The sequence below is a fragment of the Acipenser ruthenus genome, chromosome 17 (assembly GCF_902713425.1).
Source record: "Acipenser ruthenus chromosome 17, fAciRut3.2 maternal haplotype, whole genome shotgun sequence".
Lineage (NCBI taxonomy): Eukaryota > Metazoa > Chordata > Actinopteri > Acipenseriformes > Acipenseridae > Acipenser > Acipenser ruthenus.
The window spans coordinates 10696914-10722384 of record NC_081205.1 but is presented as its reverse complement, the minus strand read 5'-3'; the positions used below and the strand labels follow the sequence as shown (position 1 = coordinate 10722384).

At 38.7% G+C, this 25471-nt stretch overlaps 2 protein-coding genes across 9 annotated transcripts in view; both read right to left on the bottom strand.

The window, feature by feature from the left end:
• Positions 1-762: 762 nt before the first annotated feature.
• Positions 763-14126, bottom strand: LOC117423165 (alpha-N-acetylgalactosaminide alpha-2,6-sialyltransferase 1-like). 4 transcript variants are annotated; one of them, XM_058989960.1, is made up of 9 exons: positions 13931-14101; positions 11393-11951; positions 9641-9809; positions 8981-9146; positions 7793-7931; positions 3112-3215; positions 2945-3028; positions 1401-1500; positions 763-1152 (listed from the first exon to the last, which is right to left on the bottom strand). In XM_058989960.1, the coding sequence occupies exons 1-9, from the start codon at positions 14032-14034 to the stop codon at positions 982-984; spliced, it is 1596 nt and encodes a 531-aa protein (XP_058845943.1). In that variant the 5' UTR covers positions 14035-14101; the 3' UTR covers positions 763-981. The 4 variants fall into 4 exon arrangements, with proteins under 4 accessions (XP_058845943.1, XP_058845944.1, XP_058845942.1 ...); XM_058989961.1 differs by having other exon boundaries at positions 11393-11925; XM_058989959.1 differs by having other exon boundaries at positions 11393-11975; positions 13931-14100.
• Positions 14127-18123: 3997 nt separating this feature from the next.
• The window catches only part of si:ch73-366l1.5 (FILIA-N KH-like domain-containing protein), a 39993-nt gene continuing 32645 nt past the window's right edge, over positions 18124-25471 (bottom strand). For 3 of the 5 annotated variants that reach the window (XM_034039073.3, XM_034039075.3, XM_034039074.3), the window contains one exon: positions 19616-21416. Coding sequence is in view for 2 of the 5 variants with exons in the window: in XM_034039074.3 (XP_033894965.2) it covers positions 21398-21416 (19 nt within the window). In the remaining 3 variants the exon portion in view is untranslated. Of the gene's footprint in view, positions 18656-19615; positions 21417-25471 lie in introns of those variants that run through there. The other 2 variants (XM_058989957.1, XM_034039072.3) reach the window with 2 other exon arrangements.

Here is a 25471-nt window from a genome sequence, read left to right as displayed (position 1 = left end):
CCACAAACTTTGCTTTTGTGACCAGGACAGTGATATTTTGAAATGTACCTATTTTCCAGAACATTCCCGATAGATTCAGTGCTGAGTAAACTTGGAGTAACTTCTAGAACTTTCTAGAACTTTCCAGTAATATAAATAGTAGTATAAATACAGGGGCCTTAAGCCCACCAGTTCAGTTTAGTTCCAGCTGCCTAAGTGGATACATATCTGCATTTTTCTGAGATGGCATCAAGGTCATAGGAGACTTCAAAATGGTGGCATTCCTGATGCGTCTCCAAGGCGGTTTTACCAAGTTTCCCTGCTATCTTTGCCTTTGGGACAGCAGGGACACCAAGGCGCACTACCACAGGCGGGACTGGCCATAGCGGACCGAGTTCTCTGTGGGGAGGGGTGCGTGCATGTGTGTACATACAGTACACACATGCACGCACGTACACACACACACACACATATTTGCATTCCTATATTTGTGGGGACTTCTCATTGACTCTCAATATAGTTTTATTTACTATTTCTAACTACAGTCAGACAAAACTTCACACAGGGTGAAAGTCGACAACAAACTAAATATTTTGGCACCTTTTTTTTTTTTTTTGGAGGCAAATTTTGTTCTTAAAAACGTGGGTTTACAAAGTGGGGAAGTCCCCACAACGTCCACATGTGTATTTGGCAGGGACTGAATTAACCCCATCCCTGCCAAACAATAAAAATACACTATTTAGAAGTGCAGGGCTTCTGCCTTGTCACATCATGGTACATGTATTCATATATATTTTTTAAATGTCTTTTTATTATCAAATAGCAAATGTTCATGTACTTAAACATAGTTAGTCACTGTTGCTGCTGTTTTTTTTGGAAACTTTCAAACAGTTTGGTACCACGGCACAAAAACACATGGTTTTCTGTAATGAATATAACTGCCACGGCAGAGTTCCTTGTAAACACGTATCTGATACAGTGTCAATAATAGGAAAGTTTTCTCTATCTCCCCTGATACAGGTTCATGAGTTTAGAATCATGCAGTTTCTTCCACTCCTTGATTTCCAATCCAAAGTCGTGATTGTCGTAAAACTCAGTTTCTGTCTTCGTCTTGTCATAGTAGTGGTTTGGATATTTGGCATAGTCTTCTGTGATATATCCATAGGCATCGACCTGTAGAGATAAATGAAGAAATGGTTGAGAACAGCGAGTTGGTGTATGTGTGTTTTGGGTGCTGTGTGGGCAACATTTTTGGAGTTCCGTTTTCAGTAAGCAAGGTGAGGGAAAAGTAAATTCTACATTGGGTTATCTGTCCCAGTTTGCTGGAGGATAGTGTATAATACAATGACTAAGCTGTCTGTGTTTGTGTATCTCAGCAGACCCAAGGAACCAGGGTATCCCCCATTCCCAATCGTACTTACAACATCACAGAGGTGCAGAGCCAGGAGCAGAGCGAAGGCTCCGGTGGTTGGTCTGTAGATGGCCCAATCTATTCCTTCAACAGTTTTTGATTTCAAGAACCTGCAAGTCAGATGAAACAGCTCTGAGTCACTTTCTACAGTAGCAGAGGTTCCCAGCCTTTGTGGTCTGTGAGTAAATACCAGGGGGTCCCTATAAAATAATGCAGCTCCATCTCCCACACTTCCAAACCATTCACTTGCTACTCAGCAAACACCACAACACATCTACACACAACATATCCAACATATGCCTCTTTACAACATCCTGCTACCTATTAATCCTGAATAGTTTGTAGCGTAATTCTGATATTTTGAGTCCAAAGCTGGCTGTGGTCCGTGAAAAAATACTTAAATGCCATTGCCAATGAACATTTACATGTACAGTAAAACCTGTCCAATCCAGCATCTGGAATTGTGCCAGATTAGACAGTGTGCTGGATTACAGAGTTACTGGAAAAAAAATCTAATACTGTACCTAAAAAAAACAAAATGACAAAATATCTGAATGCTTTAAAATTAATTAGTACTGTACATATAGTATAATAAACACAATAATGCCTCAGAAAACTCTGTACCGGTTATTTGCACAAGCCTGTTTAAACCATTCCCATTGAAAGACATTCATTTGCTCGCACTGTATGATTCAGGCGCTTTCTGCTGGCCTTCAGGTTTTCTCCGTGTTGCTTTAAGGCATATTTACTTTTCAGAATGACTGAAACGGTTTGCTTTGCAATTGTGAATTTTTCTCTTAGCTCTTTTAGTGTTGGTTTTGATAAACTTTAAGCGTTTAATTCTTTCTATCAAGAGATAGCCTGCTGTGTGGAAGTTTAGGCGTTTTGTGTGCCGTTCATGTGAGTATATACACAACGTCTGATTTACCTTGGTTTGAGACAGACATGACTTACAAATCATGTCGGATTCCAGAATAGGTTTTGGGTTTGTAGAGGGTATCACACCATTAATTTCAATAGGGAGTTCATCGGGACCTAAAAATCTTGCAAATTATATAGATTGCTGATATGTAGAGGGGCTGAATTAGACAGGTTTCACTGTACTGCTAAACAAGTGAAAAAAGTCAAAGATATGGTGCTTGTTAGGTATAGTTCGAGACGAGAGACAGCCTCCGTGCCAAGCCCCTATCTTTGTCCCTTCCCTCAGCATATACATTCCCAGTATTCCAATCACGTTCACAACAATGCCCACACCAGAATCAACATCCCTCCATCTCCCCCTTCTCCGCCTTTACAGCTGCCCCGAGGATTATATATGTGGGGGTCTTCAATTGCCCCAAAATATCTATCGAGCGATAAGCCCAGCGGGAGAGAGGCCCAATATTGTATCTATACACAATTGTCATTTTTATGCATTCCATACACAAGCTCCAGGTCCTGTGTGTTATTGGGCTCGTCATTTAAAAATCTTCAGGTACATAGTAGTTCAAATGTTTTTTAGAAGGGTATACCACCACAAGATCAGAAAGACACATAAAGACAAAAAAGAGGTACCTGTTTTTAATGTATCTGTTAAAATCAGGGTGAGCAACCAAATACTTTTCTGGTGTGAAATCCGTCCCAAAATACGACCTTGGCCTAAGCAACAAAAAATACAACATGAAGAAAGTTACACAAGCAAAGCACATTGTATTCATAAAGAGACACAATAATAACCTTACCTCATTTTAAGATAGGGTCCTCTGGAAACCGTAGTATTCAGCAGTAATGCTCTTAGCCATTGGTAATCCCTCATACCTTCTGTAACCATGATGTATTTTATTTCCTACAAAAGGCAAAGTGAACAGAGTCTGTTTTAAAGCAGCACACAATTGCAGCATTCAGCATCATTCTACAGATGATTACTTGTATCATTGTTCTGCTATCACTTCCTGGTGTTTAATGAACCCCCATGGCCTCAGTATAGCTCACAGAGTCTCAATCCAGGGTTATTTCCCAGCACAGTTAAAACAGACACAGCACAGTTAACTTATGGCAATGCCTTTGCTCATTGCCATGAAAATGAGTGCGCTTCTTTCCAGAAAGGGATATTAAACTAGACCCTAACCTTTAACTTCTGAGTTATATAAAGAATGGTTCACTAAAGAGAGTCAATGTATGAAATACAGTTTTATAAATCGCTGTTTCGACTCCTTAACAGCCTCGGCACGTTTCATGAATAGCAATTTTATTTCCAGAATCAGGGGGCCATCTTAATAACGACTCTCTGGAGGACCAGACATGTGTGGAAGTAGACATCATTCTTGAGCTGTATTGAGGTGACAGGAATGCGATTAAACTATTATTAACAAAACAAATACATCAGATAACATCAGATCATATTGCATGCCCATACCAGCCTGCTCTTTCAGTTTGATTTAAAAGGTGGTTTGGTTCCCTGTCTGACATATAATGAAAAGCTGGACCTGTAGGATAACTCCAGCCCCCATAATGTCACTCTCAATATATAAATGGTATATCCCACACAAAGGCATCAACATTATAGTTTCAGATTCTTGATGTTTTCTCATGAATACTAGACCTAAAAAAAAAGTCATAAAATAGTTTAAGATTTGTAAATAGGACCCCTTTATTATATCAATCCGATCAGATATTGAAAGGCTGAGGTAATGAATGCAACAGGAAACATCTAAACAATAAATTAATCGCAACTCAGACTAGACCCAACTGACGTAGGTGTATTTGCGTGCGAGGTGAGATAAAAGCTGAAAGTGTTTTCTTACTTGATGAAAGGAAAGGTCTGTTCCAGTACACGTCCTCTCTGAATGTTGTTGTAGACTAATTCTGCTTCGTCGCTGTCCTATAGAGTTTAATCTATTTATTTAAATTGCTAGTATAGCAAATAAAGCTAATATTTTTAAAAAAATCAAGAATAGAGGCAACACATTATTTCCATTACACGAGAGTAGATGTTAAAACTCCATGCTGATTTGAACTCGGCTCTGGCCAAGATAAGCACCAACTACGTAGCTTACAGTTAACTAATGTGATCCATCTGTGTCTCCATCACAGGTGCTGCCTCCCTTACGCATTTGTCGCGTGACTCTACTAATGTCATTTCCAGTCAGATTAACTACAGCAGCAATAAAAACTCTGATCTGAAAGACAAGTTCTAGAAATCAAACAACTGGATGCAGACTGATTACTTTCAGCAACTTTACGAGACATGCCACAACGCAACGTCATCCACTGCTGGTATACCGTAGCCTGAAGGCTACCAGAACACATATATCGAAATCTGTGCAAACTGCATTACTCATGGAATAGTGAGGGAATCATTTTGTATTCATAGCAACAAAAAATAATGCTGTATAAACTTTACCGTCTGGTAAAGGCTCTTCTCGTTATATCGCCTTCGGCTCGGGTATTTAACAAGGTGGGACTTAACAGAAGGTAAAGATCTCTTCTTCAGGTTCTATTGCCTGACAAGGGTGTCTCAAACTATTCCCATAGAGGTCAGGAGTGCTCTGGGCACAGCTAAGCCATCAGTGCCACTGAACCAGTATCTGAAACTGAGGTGTTAAACTTACCTGGACAGGGGTGTAGCCAGGCATACGCAGTGTACACAATTGAGTACAAAACTTTCAATGGGGGGGCAACATTTTTAAAAGTTTTACCATTAGCCTGTTTATTTTATGCTCGTTGTTCGCTTCAGTTTAACCCATAAAATGCCTCCATATTTGAAAGATTCCTGCATACTTTGCTTTTCATAAAAAATGTGCAGCCACGCTTGAATATCTAAGTTTATGCAGATACTTGTGAGATAGCGTTGGCACCAAGGCGGTACCGTGCAGAGTACACTGCTCATTCAGCTCTGAGTTGTTGTTTGTCGGCATTGCGTTGCTCTTAAATTATTCTTTGACAAGATGGAGCTCAGAAAGTAAATAATAAATAAATATATTTATTCCTTTCTTTCCATGTAATTTCAGAACTGACAGAGCAACTCATTGAATAGTATGGAAACTGAGAACATCGTGTTGGATGTGTATGATGGATACAAGACTGTCTATCCAGTCCAAAAGGATTCTCTCGACACTCTAGTCTGAATGCCGCATTCTACCCTAATATCAGCACATCTGTGTTTTGGCCACAATGCCAGTAAGCGTTGCTATGGCTGAAAGATAATTTACTGCACTACAAAGACTGAAAACTTGGCTGTGGAATTGCATGGGTTTGGAACTCATGCACTTGCATCAAGATATTCAAGTTAATATGGCGCAAGTGCTAAAGGATTTCAACCCATGTGGTACTATGGCTAGTATCTCATTCATCATTTGATAAACAACATGTACAGTGATCAGCTAGCAAGTGATTTATATCACCTCCCTGTTTTGTATATTTAGCTACAGTATTCATGTGGATTTCAACTTCCCCCATATAAAATGGGAAAACCCGGTGGGGAGCACGACGGACGAAATTGAAATGGTGGAAATGACAAATGACTGCTTCCTAACGCAATTTGTCAAGGCACCGACTAGAGGGGAGGCATGCCTTGATTTAGTCTTTTCAAATAACGAAGACAGAGTAACTAAAACAGAGAGCCATTGGTAAACTCAGACCACAACATGGTCTCATTGGAAGTATTTTTTAAAACCCCAAAAGTAATGACTAAAGCTAAGGTTTACAATTTTAGAAAAGAAAACTATGAAGGTATGAAACAGAGACTAACGGAAGTAGATTGGAGTAAAATAGAGAAAACATCCACAGAAAAAGGATGGTTGTTTTTTTAAAAATGTAGTACTAGAGGCGCAAAACAATTACATCCTAAAAGTAGACAAATCTAAATCTAAAACAAAATGGCCAAAATGGTTTAATAGATCAATTAAAAAAAATATCCAGCGAAAAAAGGCACTTTACAGAGTGTTTAAAAGGGGCCAAAAACAAAGTACACAGAAAGAGTACTTGGAACTGCAAAAGCAAGTCAATAAGAAAGTTAGAAAGGCCAAGAGAGAGACAAATGAACATTGCTAAGGGGGCTAAAACCAATTCCAAAATGTTTTTCCAATATTATAACAGCAAGAGAACATTCAAAGAGGAGGTTAAATGTCTAAGAGACACAAATGGCAATATCATAGACAAAGAAAAAAAATAGCAAATATATTAAATGATTACTTTTTACAAGTTTTTACAAAGGAGGATACGGACAACATTGCTCAAAGCTCCCAACTGTAGTCAACGTTTGCGCAGTAGTGTTTTATTTTTTGAATGCCATTATTGCATGGATGAGAGCAGACATGTGTGGCAATGTGCCCCGCCCCTGTGTGCATATTATATGTTGTATGTTGCGTGCGTGTGTTAATGTTGGTGTATAGATTGGTACACGGGATATAAACGGGTCTGTGTTTCACGTGTGATTTAAAAAGGTAGATTTGTATTTAGGCACGAGGAGGGCACAAATCACTTCACGTGCTGGTTAAATGTAATATGTGAGCACGGTGTTGCACAGAATTAATTCACGTGCTGGGATTCAAGTGAATAATTAATTAGTAATTGAATCCCAGCACAATAGTATATATAGACGCACATTTCTTTCAGTCGGGGTTGGGTGTTCGAGAGTGGAGAACGGGTGAGGAGAAGGAGGAAAGTAGTAAAGTAAAGGAAAGTAAAGTGAAATCTATAAGTGTTTGTACTCACCGTGTTTGTTTGTCTCTCCGTGCACCGTTTGTTAAGTATTTAGTACGTTTTGTTTGTCTATTTATTTTGGCGCAAGTGCCGTGTCCTGTTTTGTGTTTAAAACATTTTATTTTCTGTTCTGTCTGTTAATTATTAAATGCTGAGCGCGATCACGCGCTCAGCCTCACCAAAACCCCAAGTCTCTGTCTGTTTATTTCCTGCATCTGGTCTGACGCCACCCACTCCGGCCGTCTTTGTGACAACTTGTCACACAGGTTTTATTATTTTTTGTTTAAACATTTTTTGTTGTTGCTGTTGTTCAGTTAGCAATCGAAGTAACACATTTCAAAATGCCATCTTGACCAATTACAAACATTCACACACTCAGTCGCATTTGTTGCAAATGAGTTAAGCGAAGTCAAACATGCGCAACCAATCTGTCCTCAACATTGTGATTTGTGGAAAACATTTTTTTTACTTTTGCTGCTTTTTTACCTTTTTTTTGCTTTTGTGGACTTGCATAATTATGTACCAATCTGTGGCCTCCAGGCTTGAGGAAAAAACACCTACGATAAAAAAATGAGCAAGAGTTTTTCAATTTCACGCGTAGGCACAACTTTTTCTCAAGGCTGAATTGAGGGGAAAAAATCCTTGCAACTGCCTGTGCAAAACTCACATCTCTTTTGAATATCTGACCCTAAGTACTTAGTATCAAGTCTCAATCTTTACCTTATCCATGGGTACATTGGTAAAACCTAGTTCCTGATAACCCCAGAGAGACGAGAGCATGGTTTGAGCTGTGTGGACATAAAATGAGGTTCTCACTCCAACATCATCTTCAAAGCCTTTGATAACAGCCCCGTTCACACTGCAGGAACACAAACACATCAGTCTATATGCGTATTTATATAAATATAAACAGTGTGTGCTAGGTGACGCTAAAAAGGGACAAATTGAGTTATTCTGTTAATAAAATAAAATATTATGGTCTGCATAATAATATAAATCCATGATTGATAAATGAGAGACAAGTGTGCTTTTTTGTCATCAGCTGCCTTTCTATTCTGCATTAGCACATTAGATGACTGGCCTTTACACTTTACACCAAAAGTCTTTCTAAACCCTTTTAGTTTTGTTCATTTTCCCCCAATATTTATTATCCTATTATAGTGCCTAGCCCCATATATATAAACCAGGCTGTGCTTGGCATTATGGAAGTTGCTCCTGTTCTTAAGCTTAAGGATATTAAGCTTGTTTAGGTATATATCAGCAACATACATCCCTGTCATGGACACTAGCATCATGAAAATGCAGACTACCATAACATACATCCCCGTCATGGACACTAGCATCATGAAAATGCAGACTACCATAATATACATCCACAGTGTGAAAAAGGTACCTGATACAAAAAAAAATAAACACACATTGTGGATGAAGACATATTGCACCATATTTTCAAAGCATTTACTCCAGTCTTTAATTAATTACAATTAAAAATAAATAAATAAATAAACCTATTCATTTTACAAAACTAGAGCCAGGCAACTAAGTTATATATTTCAAGTTCTCTTAAGCACTCTCAGTGTGTTTTGTTTTTCATTTTGTAACACCAGCCCTGTATTTCTTCCTAACTTTGAAAAGTCAGGCCACATATTCTCAATCAGAAGCAACTATTGCCTTAGACTCCATTTTGTTTTTTGCATTATGTTAGATAAGATATGTTTCCTGAAACAGACAATAATAAATCAGATTTATAATCAGGTGTTTGATGGTTCTATGAGATCAAATATAGTCATGGTTGAGCTGACAATGGCCCCCGCGGTTCTTCTACTGAAGTAGCTGAAACATATATCTTTAACAGAACTTCTCTAAGACCCTACCCTGGATTAGCAAATACTTCAGAGCACTTCGTACCGGAATATGTAATCATGAGAGTCGATTTCAGCACCCTTCCGAGAGCCGTTCAAGATCCCTCCATTCCCAACAGCGGCACAGCGGATACAACCGTCATTCCTCTTGGGACTGAGCAGGACTGTCTGTTCCTTTAGCCCAGGTATCAATTCTACAGCCTGTTTGACTTCTAAAGAAAAATGAACAGGACAGGAAATTAATTCTCACTAAGCCACCAGCACCACTTCTAGCTTCTAGTAGCACCTGATTTTCCATTCAGGACCACATTCCAGTACTAACCAGGAGCAACCTTGCTTAGCTTCTGGGATCTAATAAAATCAAGCTTAAGGGATAAAGGGCTTTGATCAATGATTATTTATGAATTAGACCCGCCACTGTTTTGATCAATTGAATAGAGTATTGCTAGGTGACTTACAATGACTCAATGACATAGTTCACTGTTTGCAAGCGATACAACATGTTTCATTTTTCATGAAGACCTTTACAGAGTAGACTTGCTCTGACACCAACACCACGTCATGCATTGCAGATCCTGGTATTCCATGCAGGTCATCCATCAACATACTAACCAAGACCAAGTGTGCAAATCAAGGTAGTATGGCTACAGACCATCCCTAGGAAGGCCCTAGGTGTGACGGAACCATTTCCAAGCTCATTCCTCACCTGTGTAATTAGTCCCCATCCATCCATACGGAGGGTTGAAATGTTCCAGCCTCTTCCACTCCTCATCATTAAAGTGCTCTTTGTGCATGAAGAGGCTGATGTCAGGGATGAAGAGCTGCTTAAACCAATCAATTTCAGCAGACCTGGACCTTATAGACTCTGGGCAGGTCTGTAACAGAAACATTGAGAATCTGTAGTGGGTTGCAAAGGAGAAGGTCATGAAATGCCAACAATATAAGCACCAATTATAAGATAATTCTACTTAAAGCTAATTATAAGATACTTCTAAGTCATTTTGTGGTAAAGGAGGGGCTGTGCTAATATTCTGGGTGTCAATCATAAAAAGAACTATGCTATAAATTAAACATGCTTTGTGTTAAAAAAGGATGTTTACAAGGACTTTGTAAGATGTTAGCACAATATTGCAGAAGCGTTCTAATTTTACTTAAGTAATCATGGCCATCCAGGTTAACAGCAGGTATAACTGGATCGCTCTGCTTCTCCCCGAGGATTTGTTAAATGTTTCCGCTACTACTAATTGCATTGTAGTTTATTTTGTAACATAAATAAATAAATACATTAATAAATATTGAAATAAATGAATACATAAATCAATACATAAACATTTATTTCTTCATCTTGATATTTATTTATTTTTCACTATCAGATATAAATACTGCCATTTAATACTGTATGAAACAAAAATAAATACTCAACAGTTCTTGTTCAGTTGTATATTAGTGAAGATTTTTGTACATAAAGGTCGTCATGCTTTCATATATTTTTACTTTCAAATTAAAAAATATATTGTAACAAAAGCGGTGGGGGTCAATGTTGCCCCAATTGTTTCTACTAACTTGGCTTGTGCTTTTCAGGCACAATAAAAGTGGATCGAACTTGCATCAAAAACACAAGCCAAGTTAGTAGAAACAATTGGGGCAACCTTGGTCCCCATCGGTTTTACAGTTGTGCCTATTTGCTTTCTGCTGGGAAGCTTGCCCCAATGGTTTCTTGAAACTTGGCTTGTGTTTTTGATATCTCCACTTTAAATGGCTGAGCACTTTTGATAACTTCGCATTTTTTCACATTTCCAGCATGTTTTTGTTTCAGATCACAATAAATAGGAATTGTTGTAAATAAATAACACATCTTACACAATGGGAATTAAAATTACATATTAGGACTCCAGAACAATCGAAATCATTGTTAAATAAACATTAAAGCACTGTCTGGAGCACAGGCCAGAAATACATATTCACAGCCCTTCCTGCATTCGGCCCTGTCACTCCTCCCAGTGATGTCATGAGAGCATCTGTATTGTTGCTTTCCGAGTACGATTACGAGTAATGGTTTCTCTGCACACCCCTCATTTTAAGTATTCAATAGGGAGCCCCTATTTTAATATATAAAACATCAGTACCGATAGACACTTGAGACACTGTTGAGTTGGTGAGTTTTATAAACAGCTGGTATATAACAAAGTGTGCATGTTAACCGCAGAGATTTACAGTAAAGGGATTTTTTAAATGACTGTTTGACAGTGTTGAACAAGCTTTACCAGCTCTTAAACCACCATGACCAGTTAATAAAAGCCACCAGCTCCAACAAGCATACAGGAGTGCTGACTTTTTTCTTACAGTTATCTGCTTTTCTTATGCATTTTCCTTACACCCATCACCCTTACAGAACATCACTGTATTTTACATTAGAAATAAGAATTTGTAAGAACCATCAAGCCAACACTTTTCTTACTGTCTTTTTTGCAGAAGGGTCCCGGTGGTAGTCCTCCTCTATGTCCCACTTGGGGTAGAGTATAAAGTCCTCGATCCTCAAGGGCTTCTTTTGGGTCTGTGGTCTTAGCTTTTCTTTGGCCACCTTCTTTGTCGTGGGTTTGGGCACATTCACCGGCGTGGCTTGCTTTTCCACAGTGGGTTTGAGAGGTGGCTCCAGGCTCATCACCGGCGTGGCTTGCTTTTCCACAGTGGGTTTGAGAGGTGGCTCCCGGCTCATCACCGGCGTGGCTTGCTTTTCCACAGTGGGTTTGAGAGGTGGCTCCCGGCTCATCACTGGCGTGGCTTGCTTTTCCACAGTGGGTTTGAGAGGGGGCTCCCGGCTCATCACCGGCGTGGCTTGCTTTTCCACAGTGGGTTTGAGAGGTGGCTCCCGGCTCATCACTGGCGTGGCTTGCTTTTCCACAGTGGGTTTGAGAGGTGGCTCCCGGCTCATCACTGTAGATCTTAGAGAAGAGGCTGCTTTTTCTCCTAAAGTTGTTTTGTCTTGCTTTTCTGGAACGGGAGCCACCATGACATATCTATTGTTGGATTTATGATTATTACTTTTAATGGTGGAAAGGGGAAATTAAAATGAATATTTTACAATATTTCCATAAACAACATATGCATGCACTATAAAAAGTAATGACGAGATGAGATTAACTTGTTTTGCTTGTTGTGTTTTGTTATAGAGAGAGAGAGAGAGAGAGTTAAAAAAAAAAAAACAACTAATGTTGTACTTTAAGTTTGCAAGTTGCATAGTATGTACTGTAAATACAACCACTGATGTAGTCGAGCCAGAACGCCATTCCGGTACTTTTTTTCTAAAGGCAGAACCTTGTTAAGAATTAACTTAAAGTACATAAATTGTGTAAAAGATTTTCCTGTTCCTTACTTTGAGTTCAAATATTTTAAGTGTGCAACACATCATTTGCTGGAGTAAAAAGAAAGGCTCATTAAGTAAAAGGGTCTTTATGCACAGGTCTATTTGTGTCCCCCCCAACATTTGTTAGTTGTTGCATAAATTGAAGCAGTTTTGGCCCTTTATATTGCTGAACATAGTACAGTGTGGATCATTTAACTAAACTGTGCAAAACTCGATTTAAGGATTCTCATGCATCTGGTCTGAGGCTGCACAGGTCTAACCATTCATTAGCGCCACATTTAGTCAGTGAGCTAGTGTCAGATGGCTGTCCATTCAGATAAATTGAATGACATTTTTGTGGTCAAGGTTCTTGGCGTAGTCCTAACGTATTGTAGTGTAAAACAAAAAAAATAATTGTTTCAAGATTTCTAAGTGCTGTTGAACTTGAAGATTTCACAGCAAATGGAATAGTTTTGGCTCTGAAGAACTGCATTACAGCATTGCAGCTAGACCAAAATAAACATACTGTAAGGAAAATATACAAGAAGATATTCGCTGCAATTAATGATGGGGCATTAAAGTTGGTAACCTAAAACTTAGTTCCAGTCTTCACATAATATAATGATTTACATGCAAATAAACATTTCCCATCCAACTAACACATGCTTTTACATGAACACAGGCTCCCTAAATAATATCTATAGATCAATGTATTCATTTTTTTAAGTGTAAAATTGACTTCACTGGCACAGTGAATGTGAAATTCCCCAGGGGCTTTGCCTCTGGGTCCCAAAACCCCTTTGCGTGTAGGAAAACACGCACCATTGCTCCCCATTTCCTAACCCTATAGAGTCCACTCACTATTTTCAGGTGGATCCATCAACTGTAATTACATTACTGCTTGGGCAACACACATTCTAGACCTGTTTTAAATAAGAACTTTTATAATAATAAACAACATTTGTTTGTATTCATTATTTACAAGGTGGACATAAAAATCGAAATATTCTACAATTTACTGTTTTTCAGGTAAGCATATTGTATACTATTTTTTTCTGTTTCAATAAACATTATGTTTATAATATCTTGAAATACATATTTTTAGACTGTGAAATGCTGTGAAATACAGCCATAATTATAACACACACACACACACACACACACACACACACACACACACACACACACACACACACACACACACACACACACACACACACACACACACACACACGTATATTTCAGAAATGCAAGCAACGGGTACACAGGTGCAGTCTCCCGAAACTTAAAGTCTGGGTTGTTTATTAACGCTCTCTACTCTGCTAGTGAAGCACAGAATAAGAAACGTAGGGCACAGAGGGATAGGTCCTTGTTCAATTTGTGTCCTGAAATTGCATGCAAAAAGTACTTCAAATGTAAATATAAGTTTGAATGATGTAAAATGAAATGCAATGTATATTGGTTTAATATATATGAGGAAGAGTTTTACTGTAAAGGTAAATATGCACACCTTTCCTCAAAGGGGTAGCTAATCATACATACTGAGTTACAACTAAACGAAACAGATATTAGACAGATAGGTAGTACACAAATTAATCTGCTCCTGCCTTTATCACTGTTAAATGTTTATATATATATATATAGGTAACTCACCGGTAATCCACATTTCCCTCATATTTAAAAACAAAAGCTCCGATTAGTAGAAAAACTACGGCTATCAGACCAATAAATCTGTTCTTCAAACTCTGACACTTCATGCTGTAAAGGTAACAGAGCTACCTGCACACTGAAGTTATCTGCCTGTTATGGGAGTACACTGTGACCTGAGGGAGGTTCCTTCAGTGATTTACTTCTCTTACTGGCAAACAGAATTGTTTCAGTGCCAGATTTGTGACAGCATGTACCTGTATCCAGCATTAATTTGAAAAACTTGACAGCATTGACATTAAAGTACAGTTCTAAAAATAAAGTTGATATACTTTAGAAGGTTATCTATCTAGAAGATCATTTTATTATCTTCCTGAGCTGAATGTGTCACCTCTAACCTCTGCTACAAGCACACCAGCAGAGCTGTGAATCAAACACCAAACTGGTTTTAGTCCTAGCGCCTGGGTTTTAGTCTGTCTTGTTTTTTAAAAACATCTGTTTGATTTTTCTTGAGTGCCAGCGAGTATCTTAGTGCACCATGGATACTAGAACACAGACGGATCAATAAACTACATTTCAAATATTTTGTGAGCAGCCAAGGCAGAAATTTTATTGTTGGATTGGGCGACAAAAATAAGCAGAGAAAAAGTCACTGCCTCAAGCTTGTAATTAAGGGTAGCTGCAGCTTCTCCGAGGACTGATACAGTTACACACTCTTGTTTTTATATCACGTGGCGCTCTGATTCATACAGTGAAATCCATCGCTTTATCTATCAGTTGCTAATTATATGAACATTCTAGTTTACAAATACTTCTGCATGAAACAAACATGAACATTTTGGATTTCATGCAGGGCAGAACTGGGTTTCATGTATCCATTTCATTTCCATTTTTAAAGATGACAAACTGCTTTCAGAAAGTAAACTAATGAATTGAAGAGGCGTAATATATATCAGAAACTGAATTAAAGCAAACATGCCCTTATTTAAACAGTGATTCACCTGATAGCAATACTTCAAATTGTGTTATTCTACCCTCTGAAGATGTTTAAACAAGGGGAAGTTGTTTTTATTTGGTGTAGCTCTCTTGTTAAACATTTTTTCTACTTCGACACTACAACAACACTGCTTCTCCACTACCAGTCCAATTAACAAGTAATTAATTCCGGATAGTTTAAACCAGGGATGCACACAACATTGATTCTCTATGGAGCATAAAACTAAAAAACATTTATGCATATCTAAAACAAATACTCAGAAATGCAAAAAAGAGGTGCTGCTCATGTTGACTTGAAGAATCGTCCGCTGTATTTTCCTTGCTAGACTGTTAAAACCAGGACTGTGTCTTAAGACTGTGTCTTAATGTTAAATATCTGTCCAACATCTTGCAGTTTCTATTCATACGTTTTTATTAAGCCTATGTGTAAAATGTTCAACATTAGAGGTTTGGTAAAAATATTAGCTCTAAGAAAACCCAATATTGGCCACTTCTCTGGCAGGACAGGATAGTATGTAGCGTTTGAAGCCCAGGACTCAGAACCTGAAAACCTTATGTTTTGTATTTGTTTATGGAAAGTAAAAGCACACTATTTCATGTTACTCCTGTTTTTCTTGAAACATGTAAAACAGGTCCAGGCCAGTTTAATTCAAATAGTTAAAAAGACAAATATTCATAGTTACCGTGTACAGGTTATATACAGTGGCTCTCAAAACTATTCACCCCCCCTTGGACTTTTTCACATTTTATTGTGTTACAACATGGAATCAAAATGGATTTAATTAGGAGTTTTTGCCACTGATCAACACAAAAAAAGTCCATAATGTCAAAGTGAAAAATAAAATCTACAAATTGTTCTAAATTAATTACAAATACAAAACAGAAAATAATTGATTGCATAAGTATTCACCACCTTGAGTCAATATTTGGTAGAGGCACCTTTGGCAGCAATTACAGCCATGAGTCTATTTGGATAAGTCTCTACCAGCTTTGCACATCAGGACACTGCAATTTTTTCCCTTTCTTCTTTGCAAAATTGCTCAAGCTCTGTCAGGTTGGATGGGGACCTTTGGTGAACAGCAATTTTCAACTCTTTCCACATATTCTCAATTGGATTGAGGTCCGGGCTTTGACTGGGCTACTCCAGGACATTGACCTTTTTGTTTTTAAGCCACTCCAGTGTGGCTTTGGCTGTATTTTTGGGGTCATTGTCCTGCTGGAAGATGAATCTTCTCCCAAGTCCCAGGTCTCTTGCAGACTTCAGCAGGTTTTCCTCCAGGATTTCTCTGTACTTTGCTGCATCCATTTTGCCCTCTATCTTCACAAGCTTTCCAGGCCCTGACGCAGAGAAGCATCCCCATAGCATGATGCTGCCACCACCATGCTTCACGGTAGGGATGGTGTTCTCAGGATGATGTGTGGTGTTAGGCTTGCGCCAAACATAGAGCTTAGCATTGAGGCCAAAAAGCTCTATTTTGGTCTCATCAGACCATAGAATCTTCTTCCACTTGGTTTCAGAGTCTCCCACATGCCTTCTGGCAAACTAGTGCCCTTCTTGCCAGGTTACTTTGAGGACGGCCTGTTCTAGACAGATTCACAGTTGTGCCGTATTCTTGTCATTTCTTAATAATGGACTTTACTGTGCTACGGGGGATATTCAATGCCTTGGAAATGTTCTTATATCCTACCCCTGACTGGTGCTTTTGAAGAACCTTATTCCGGATTTGCGGAATGTTCCTTCGTCTTCATGATGTAGTTTTTGTTAGGAAATGTACTAACCAACTGTGGGACCTCCCAGACAGGTGTATTTAACCTGAAATCATGTGAAGCACCTTAATTGCACACAGGTGGACTCCATTCAACTAATTATGTGACTTCTAAAGACAATTGGTTGCACCAGAGCTTATTTAGGTGTGTCATAGCAAAGGGGGTGAATACTTATGCAATCAATTATTTTCTGTTTTATATTTGTAATTAATTTAGAACAATTTGTAGATTTTATTTTTCACTTTACATTATGGACTTTTTTGTGTTGATCAGTGGCAAAAACTCCTAATTAAATCCATTTTGATTCCATGTTGTAACACAATAAAATGCGGAAAAGTCCAAGGGAGGTGAATACTTTTGAGATCCACTGTATTGTTATGCCACTATATATATATATATAGGAGGTGCACACCCAGTTTTCCAGATAGATCTAGTAAGCTAGGTATCCATTTGAATCCTGGTTCAGACATTCTTTAGACGGTATTGTGTCAGAATCTAGGGGGTAGACAGGTTCATGAAGACTAGCTTGTAGCGGGTCTCAGTGCAGTTGTGAAACAGTGTTTCACACAAGCAGCTGTGGAGCTGAATGAATGAAAAACAGAAATTACAAAATTACAATTAACAAATCACACAAGCTCTGTACTCATGTGAATCAATTCCAAAAGTTCAGTCTGTTCTGCTTGTGTAATCCACTTAAATGTAATGATGTGTCGTGCTTTATTCTATAGCTTTATTATGCCAGAAATACTCCAGCATTTCATGGATCATAGGTCAATTGGGCAACATATTTCTCAACCTGGGAGTGTTCGCAAGCAGAAAAAAACCTCTTCTATGGTCTGCAGTGCATCCTAATCATGCTCCCTCCTGCAATAATGCTGCGTTTCCCACAATATACCACGCATTTCAAGTGCTAGCTTTGTTGCAGGAGGGAGCAGGAACTTGATACACTGCGATGTGCAGAACATTCCTGAGGAAGAGTTGATTCCCTTGTTGATTGCCTATGATGAGTGAATAAAAATGTCAAAACAATCAGGAATATGTTGAAAAAAAAACTGCTGAGATGTTGACAACACGGGATACTGCAAAGGTAAAGTCATGTGCTTCTTGTGCTCTCCCCAAAATGTCCTTGTATTCCTATATGAATCACACAGTACCTGAAAGGGTTAAACATATTCATGTGAAATTGAGAGTTTATAGGATTACTGCCTCATGTAATCGGAAAGTTAGGAGTGTATAATTACAGGTAAGTGAAGGAAGTTATCATGTTTACCATGTAGAGTGTGGGAGACAGACAGACAGACAGGAAGGCAGACAGGAAGGCAGGCAGGCAGACAGAGACAGGCAGAAAACAATCCCTATTTTTTGAATGAGGACCTAACTAGAAAAAACAAAAAAGGTGTTCAAAATAAATAAATGTGTATTTACAAGTTTCAGAGCTGTGCCACATTTGTTCAAAGTTATTTTATTAATATTTAAATTCAGCAGCCAACCTGTTCACATATGCGAAGTGTCCCAGTATCACCAGTGCAGCTCAGATGAGGCTCGCTCAGCACCTTTCATACTACATATATTCCTGGAATATAAACTTATTCATACTTCAGAATGTCTACATTTTAATAACATTTATTTTCTTAAAAGGATTTAGAAATACTAAAAGAAACGTAATAAATTCAATGACAAATGTTTAGACTATAAGTCCTTCTCAATGTCTTCCAGGTACATTGTTCAATGTGGTTGCATTGCCGGCAGTCAGGAATAAAATAAAGACCCAATGTTCTTCCAGTTGTATCTATCCGTATGTCTCAATATTTGTATATCATTTGAATATAAAAGAAGAAGTACAACAGTTCCTTTTAAATGGCGTACAGCTTCAGTTGTTCTTCCACGTCTACATCTGACATCTCTCCAAAGGTGTCCTTGTTCTCCTCCAGCAGTTTGAAGATCGCAGTCAGCTGCTCTCTCTGCACTCTGAAACACAAACAGCACAGATTGGTGGAGGACCTTTCTTTTGGCCCCCAGTTTTGGGAAGCTCTGATCCCATAGCGCCTAGTCTTTAACATTGTTTAACTATTACATGATTGGTCTGATAGGAAGTTTTCATATAATAATACATTGCCTAAACAATACTGGGACCGACAGTGTAGGAATGATCTTTTTAAAGGGTTTGTTTCCACATGTACGTTTCATGTGTACTAAAACAGCCACGTTACAATAAAGGGATTAGGCAACAGGAACTATTAGCAAATAAAAAGGGCGTCCAAGTTAGCAATAGTGGCTTTTAAAACTTGTAGATATCACACGTTTACAGGGCTGCTCCCTTTATTCTAATTCGGCTGTTTTTGGACACGTCAAATGTTTTCAGTCAGGTATCTTTTCTATCAATTACATTCTGGGGGAAAAAAAGCAATCCATGCCTTTTGACTGCAAGGCAATGCAGACCCCCCTATCTTGGGCATTGTGGTAATTCCACATTCAATTAGATAGCATTATGAAGAAACGGATAAAAGTGCTGCACATTTCATGTTAGATTGTTCTGCTATTTCTCCTAATCCAGGGATGAGCAAGTCTGGTCCTTCCAGATCAGGTCTTTGTTTCAACTATGTTCTTAACTGTTAAATTGGACCATCAGGCCTCTGGCCAGTTCCTGAAGCATGTAATGATATCATTGCAACTGTTAAACCAGGTGTAGAATGGTCATCCTGGACCAGAGATTTGCAGAATCCATCAGTAAGACATTCTTTATGAAGTGACGTTAAGGTATCTGTGCTGAAACGTCAGGGGAATGGCATTCCAGTAATCGGATAGGTACAGTCTCTGAGCTGCAGGGATGCAAGACAATGGTAAGAATGCTGCTGTAGCTGTGGGGAAAACAGTGACGTGTTTCAAAGCCCTCTATACTGTAAAACAACAGCAACACCCAAGGCAATCAACCAGAAAGGCATTTATTCAGTGACACAAAGCATATTTATACATAGACAATTACAGGATATAGTGCGATAAAATCAGGATACATTGCAGTTACAATTCTGTGTGTACACACTGTGGTGCTACAATGTGGTACAATTAAGCCCAACTATAGTACAGAGCTATATATGTATAGTACCCTAATGTGAACCCTGTTCTGAATAGTGATTGTTCTAAGCACTGATTAGAATCTGAACCAAATCTATTTCATTGGGGCATTGTGGTTCTGGCCTTACTGAAAATCAATCCTATCAAAATCAATAGATGTTTATAGGAATCTACAGAAAATGTAAGAAATGTATTGCTAGTTTTACAGATCTGTTGGAAATGTAAGAAATCTATAGAAAAGGGTGTTGATCTGTAGGAAAATGGCAAAACAAAAATGACTGACAATAAAAAAAAGACCCAGTCACTAAATGTTCAGGACATAACCTTAAAATACCTGAAGGAAATGTAGACACACGAGCGTTAAACTGGAATAAACATTAGATTTCTTGGTACTTAAGGCTGTCATAATTCAGGTAGTACAGTATAGCACATACTATGAACTATACCCATATGACCCTACCATTTGCATTATGGCTTTTCATTCTTAAATATATAGTTTTTGTTTATTGCATATATTCAGATGACCACAGTTACTATACCATAAACCAAAATAATATATTTGGGAGTCAGTTAAGCAGACTAATAATAACATTTATCCAACAAGAATATAAACTCAACCTGTATTCACCCAGAACCCTTTTCTATCCCACAGCTACCCGTGTGATATTCCTGCTCATTCACACCCTCACAATGAGATCTTATCTTTCACTTGATGCCCAAGAGCTTTGTCAAACAGGCTGCTATTTCAAGCACAAAATTATCATGAAAATCAAAAAGTAAAGCACTATTATTGTTCGTCAAACCACATTCCTACCAACCCTGACAACTAAAGTTATTGTGTACTTGTGGCAATTACTTAAATATTACGTGTTTTACACGGTCACAGTGTGCAGTCTTGCAACTCAGTTGTTTGGTTCTAGTTTTGTAAAATGTACAGATGTTTTAGGAGTTAGACTGGAAGAAGCCCTTTGAAACTATGGCCCATTATGTTTTAAAATTAAAAATGTATATGTTTACAATAGCATGTGTTTCTTTCAAAACTGCACATCTGAGACTCATAGAACAAACAAAAATTCAGGGTGCCTGTGTATTCCCTTGACCAACACTAATAAATACTTTAGCTGAAAAGAAAGAAATAAATCATACAAACATACATACACACACACGCCTAGGCACAGCTGTATCTAGATCTCTATCTGTTCCAAAATAATGTGTTCAAATTTCACTCTAAATGGTCAGCCTCCCTGGAAAAAAACAAACAGAAATACATTCAGAGAGGAAAATGTAATCCTAAAGATTTTAATACGCGAATACATGGTGGAACAAATGCTTTCAGAGTCAGGCATGCAGACGACTAGATTAAATAAATGGAAAAAAAAGAGAGATACGGGTGTTGATGTGACTAGTATGTGGAAACATCTAGTCTTTTACAATGTGAAAAAAAGTGAGATTTGTTGTAAATATCAGGCAGATTTGATATTGCGCTGTGAGATGGTCCAGCAGCCTTTCACTTCTGTGGAGCGAGGTGGCATTGCCAGCAACAGTGAATGCCAAGCTGTGCGGAGAGAAGTCTTCAAGATGTCCTGAAGAGGCCTCGTCTCAACAAAAAAAGGGCGTAGGGGATGGGGGTGGGGGGCTTTAAGTCTTTACTTCGGCTCTGTAAGACAAAATTAAACAATGGGCTGTTGAGTTTGTTTTTTAGTACAACCTGCAAACAGCAAATACATCTGCACACCCCTGTGTAGGGCCATTCAGAAGTCAGATAAAGTAATAAACCGTTGAGCAAAACCGCCTCATTTGTTACTCTGTGGTAGAGCTGGGACAGATCCAGATTGCAGGCAGTTTGCTGGCAAACCTATTTACAGAATGTACCAACACCAGTTCTTGTTTGTGCAACTTCTTAATTGATGCAGCAACAGCCCTGCACACTGTGCAGCATCAATATAACTTGACAAGTTAAATACAAATATCCAGCTGTTTTGGATTCTGGACTTAATGGGTTTTTGCTTGAGAGGAGATGTGGATTTTCTTGGTTTACATTCTTATCAGCCTTTGCACGGATTTCAATTTCAATCATGGCCAGCAAGTTTGGTCACCCATTGATCCCAATTGCAAGACAATATGTTAAGTCTACCTCTACAGGATGACATTCCCACACTGCAGCATTGCTCTGCTTTTCATCCTTCAGGTTCTTCGAAAGCAGACAGTGCTGTACTGCCCTCATCTGCATTCAAACCCCATTGAGCGTGCCCAACTCGATGTGGACTGTAAATGTGTTTGTGTTTAACAGTTTCAATACACCAGGGAAGAACTGACATCACTTCCTTCATCAGAGAACCGCTGCAAAGTGTGAGAGCTCTAAACATCATCTTCCACTTTTTTTTGTCTTTGGGGGGGTTTGTAAAATATGTTCAAAATTCAAGCAGCTTTTTGTGAAGAGCTATGCAGCAATGAGACAGCTGCGCCCCATTCCACCTGGTTACATTTCATGTTGCTTCTCAGAGGGCTGACCTGTATAAATATTTTTATAAAAAAACTAGAAATGTGAGTTTTTGTGAACAAAAGCAAAGCAATGCACCCGAGCCACAAGAAGGGTCTTACCACACACCCTGTCGTGGAGTATTAAGGACTAGAATAGAAAGAATATGGAGCATGCTAATTACAGCCTGTTGGAATGGTTAGAGGCTAGTGTACTAGAAATGGGTTTACTCCGATTTGAATAGCTGCTGATCTTAAGAGGGTTATATAAAAATGTACAGAGAAAGGGCCTGTCTTCGTTAGCTAGTAACAGTCAGTCAGCTATAGTATGTCAGTCTTTGTCAGTATCTTCAATGTTGAAATGAGTTTTGGGTCACGCTCATGTACCATAGGGTTTGATGAGGTCTTGTCAGGCATTAGCCTCATTTAGATGTGAATAAGTCAACTACTGTTAGTAAATGTAGAGTTTTAGTAAGAAAACAAGATACACATGTATGCAAGTGAATATAGTAAGATGTCAAATTGTATGGGCAAGAGAAAGGTAGAAGATAAGAAAGAGACAACAGCAAGCAGGAATAAATAGAAAGGAGAGGTGTGTATTATTTTCTGGTATAATGTCAGTGACATAATCCTTTGTTTCCCAACTGAAGAGATGATAGTATGGACCATTTGGAGAACAGCTTGAACATTTGAAGCTTGCAAGGATTCCTGATGCCACTGATGTTTTAGTCAACACAAGCGTTCTTTATTCCTGAGCTGCGTGCCCTGTAAAAGGCAGGGGGCGAGTTAAGAATAGACAGCTACATGCACTTAGTAAATACATAAACAAGAAAGCCAACTTACCAGCGCTGAGCATCTCAGTGAGTGCTGGGGGGGGCGGGGGCCAAGGGGGGGGGGGGGGGGCATCGCTGCACCATGCGGAGAGCAGGAGAGGCGAAGCAAAGCACAGCAGCCCAAAAATGCAAAGTAGATTCAATCAAAGCGCACCACAAAAAAAACATTGAACAGCTTGCTGGAAGAGCCCCAACACTCAGGGGCTGAGACACACACCCAAAGATCCAGACATTTGGTTATCCTCCATGGTACCATTGTTGACCAGTCATGGTGTAATGATGGTGGCTGAACACGGTTTGGCTGTTGTCCCATATACCAAGCATAGTCTGGCAATGATTAGCCAGGGTAATGGAGGGTCAAATTAGGGGTGACCATGTTAATGGTTTAACAATGAATAAAAACAGAACAGGGTTGAAACAAATTCTGGGAAAAAAGGCTAGTTGAAAATGTTATTTTAAAAGTCCAATGCCAAGGGCTCAAAGAAAAGATTTAGTAAAATGTGCTCTGGTCATACCTTTTTAATGTATTTAAAGCACAATTATAATTAAAACATGAATTATTTTTGTAACCTATTGTCATTACTGGGTGGCCATAAAAAATGTTTTTATTTAGATCTGAAACTTGCCGATCCTGAAAAAGCTTTGTGTTTAATCTTGATTGGGTGTTTGCACTTTATCAAAATCACCAGGTAAAGCACTGAAAGTCATTTGAAATACAGTGCAGTCCGTTTATAAGAAATCACGGATATAAGAATCAACTGCATATTGTGATCAAAACCACTGGGACCAAATCATTCCTATACCAACCCATGTAAAATAATCTGCTTGTAAGAATCAAGCAATCTGCTTATAACTGACTACATGTAATATGGTAAGTGCAATGACATGTACAGCCAATAAAGCTGTTTTTGAATTTGATCACATCTCTCGTGATTAGGCACGTACGCAGCGTGGATCATGCAATGATGCAGGAAAAACACTGCATTGTTTGTAATCAAACGTGACTGCGCCACTGCATTGTGCAGGTATGTTTTTTTGTGTTCTCTCTTTGTGAAAATGTGTTTCAATAAAGTGAATACACATTAATTGAATACATACAGAGTACAGCAGTGTTATTGTGTGATATGCATGTAGAGGGAGTGGGATTGTGCTGCTTAATGAAAAACTGTGTGATTTGCATCGCAACATAAAATTATTAAGCCATAGATGCTTAAATGCAGTGGTAGTCCCCACAGTAAAATACTGTAATGTAATTTTAATTCAAAGGCCATTACACGTAACACCGCACGGCAGTTAAACTAGGCACCCTCACGAGACGATCGCTTCTCAAGTATACTGTAGTAAAATAGGATTCTGCAGCCTTGAGTAAACATAACCGTGATCATATAACAAGCTGCTTACCCACACTTGTTTTGATGTATTGTCTTCAATGATTGAGCACCATTGACATCTGTATACTGTATTTAAACTGCTGATGGCAAACTTTTGCTAATTGAGTGGCTGAGAACAGTGTAAATGATCATGCTGGAGTCTTGATTTACAGTTTTAAAGCGGTGTTGGTTTTATTTTTCTTACACAGCAGTGGCGAAACAGCCGCTAATAAAACAAACAAAATAAACCTAGCTCTCAGCTGGAGCACTAACTATACAGTACTTCATGTGGAACAAACACTAGATCTCTTACTCAAGTTTTGGTTTCTTTTTGTTACTTCTGCTTCCTTACGCCTCTATACCCCATAACAAAGCTATCGGCTAAGCCATTTCTATAGAGGTGTCATTAACTTTAACAAGCAGTTAATAATTTGACTTTTATCCATCATGCGTTAAGAAAAGCAGCTGTAGATTTTTCGTGGGCGTGCATACATGCGGGAACTCATGACATCTAGTGGTCAACCCATTACACTGCAGCCTGGGAACAAGCTCTTATCATTCTCATACTAAGTTTGATTCTGTACTACAGTAATCATATCGGTCTGCTTTTAAGAATCAACCGCTTATAAGAATCAAAACACCCAGGACGGATGTGATTCTTGTAAACGGAGTGCACTGTAACAGTGAAATTTCATCTTCATGGCTCAGCCTTGGTAGGGCTAAAAATGTTTCAAGCTTTTAAAACAAACAATTCAGCATGGAGAATCCGCCATGAATGAATGATTTATTGACTGTGATGGGTCCTCAGGCCCGATGATTGTGATGGGTGCTCAGGGCCCGAGTGAATGATAAATTTGGGTGGAGGCCTCGTCCGTGGGTGCTCGACAGCTACCTGCGCGAGGCTGGCTGGAACACGAAAAGTTACGTGCATCCCAGTGCCGCAGATAGGAAGTGGCAATGGGCCACCACCCACAAAAGATAAGGCCATCAAACCATGAATGGAAAAATAATAATAAATGATTAACGCACCC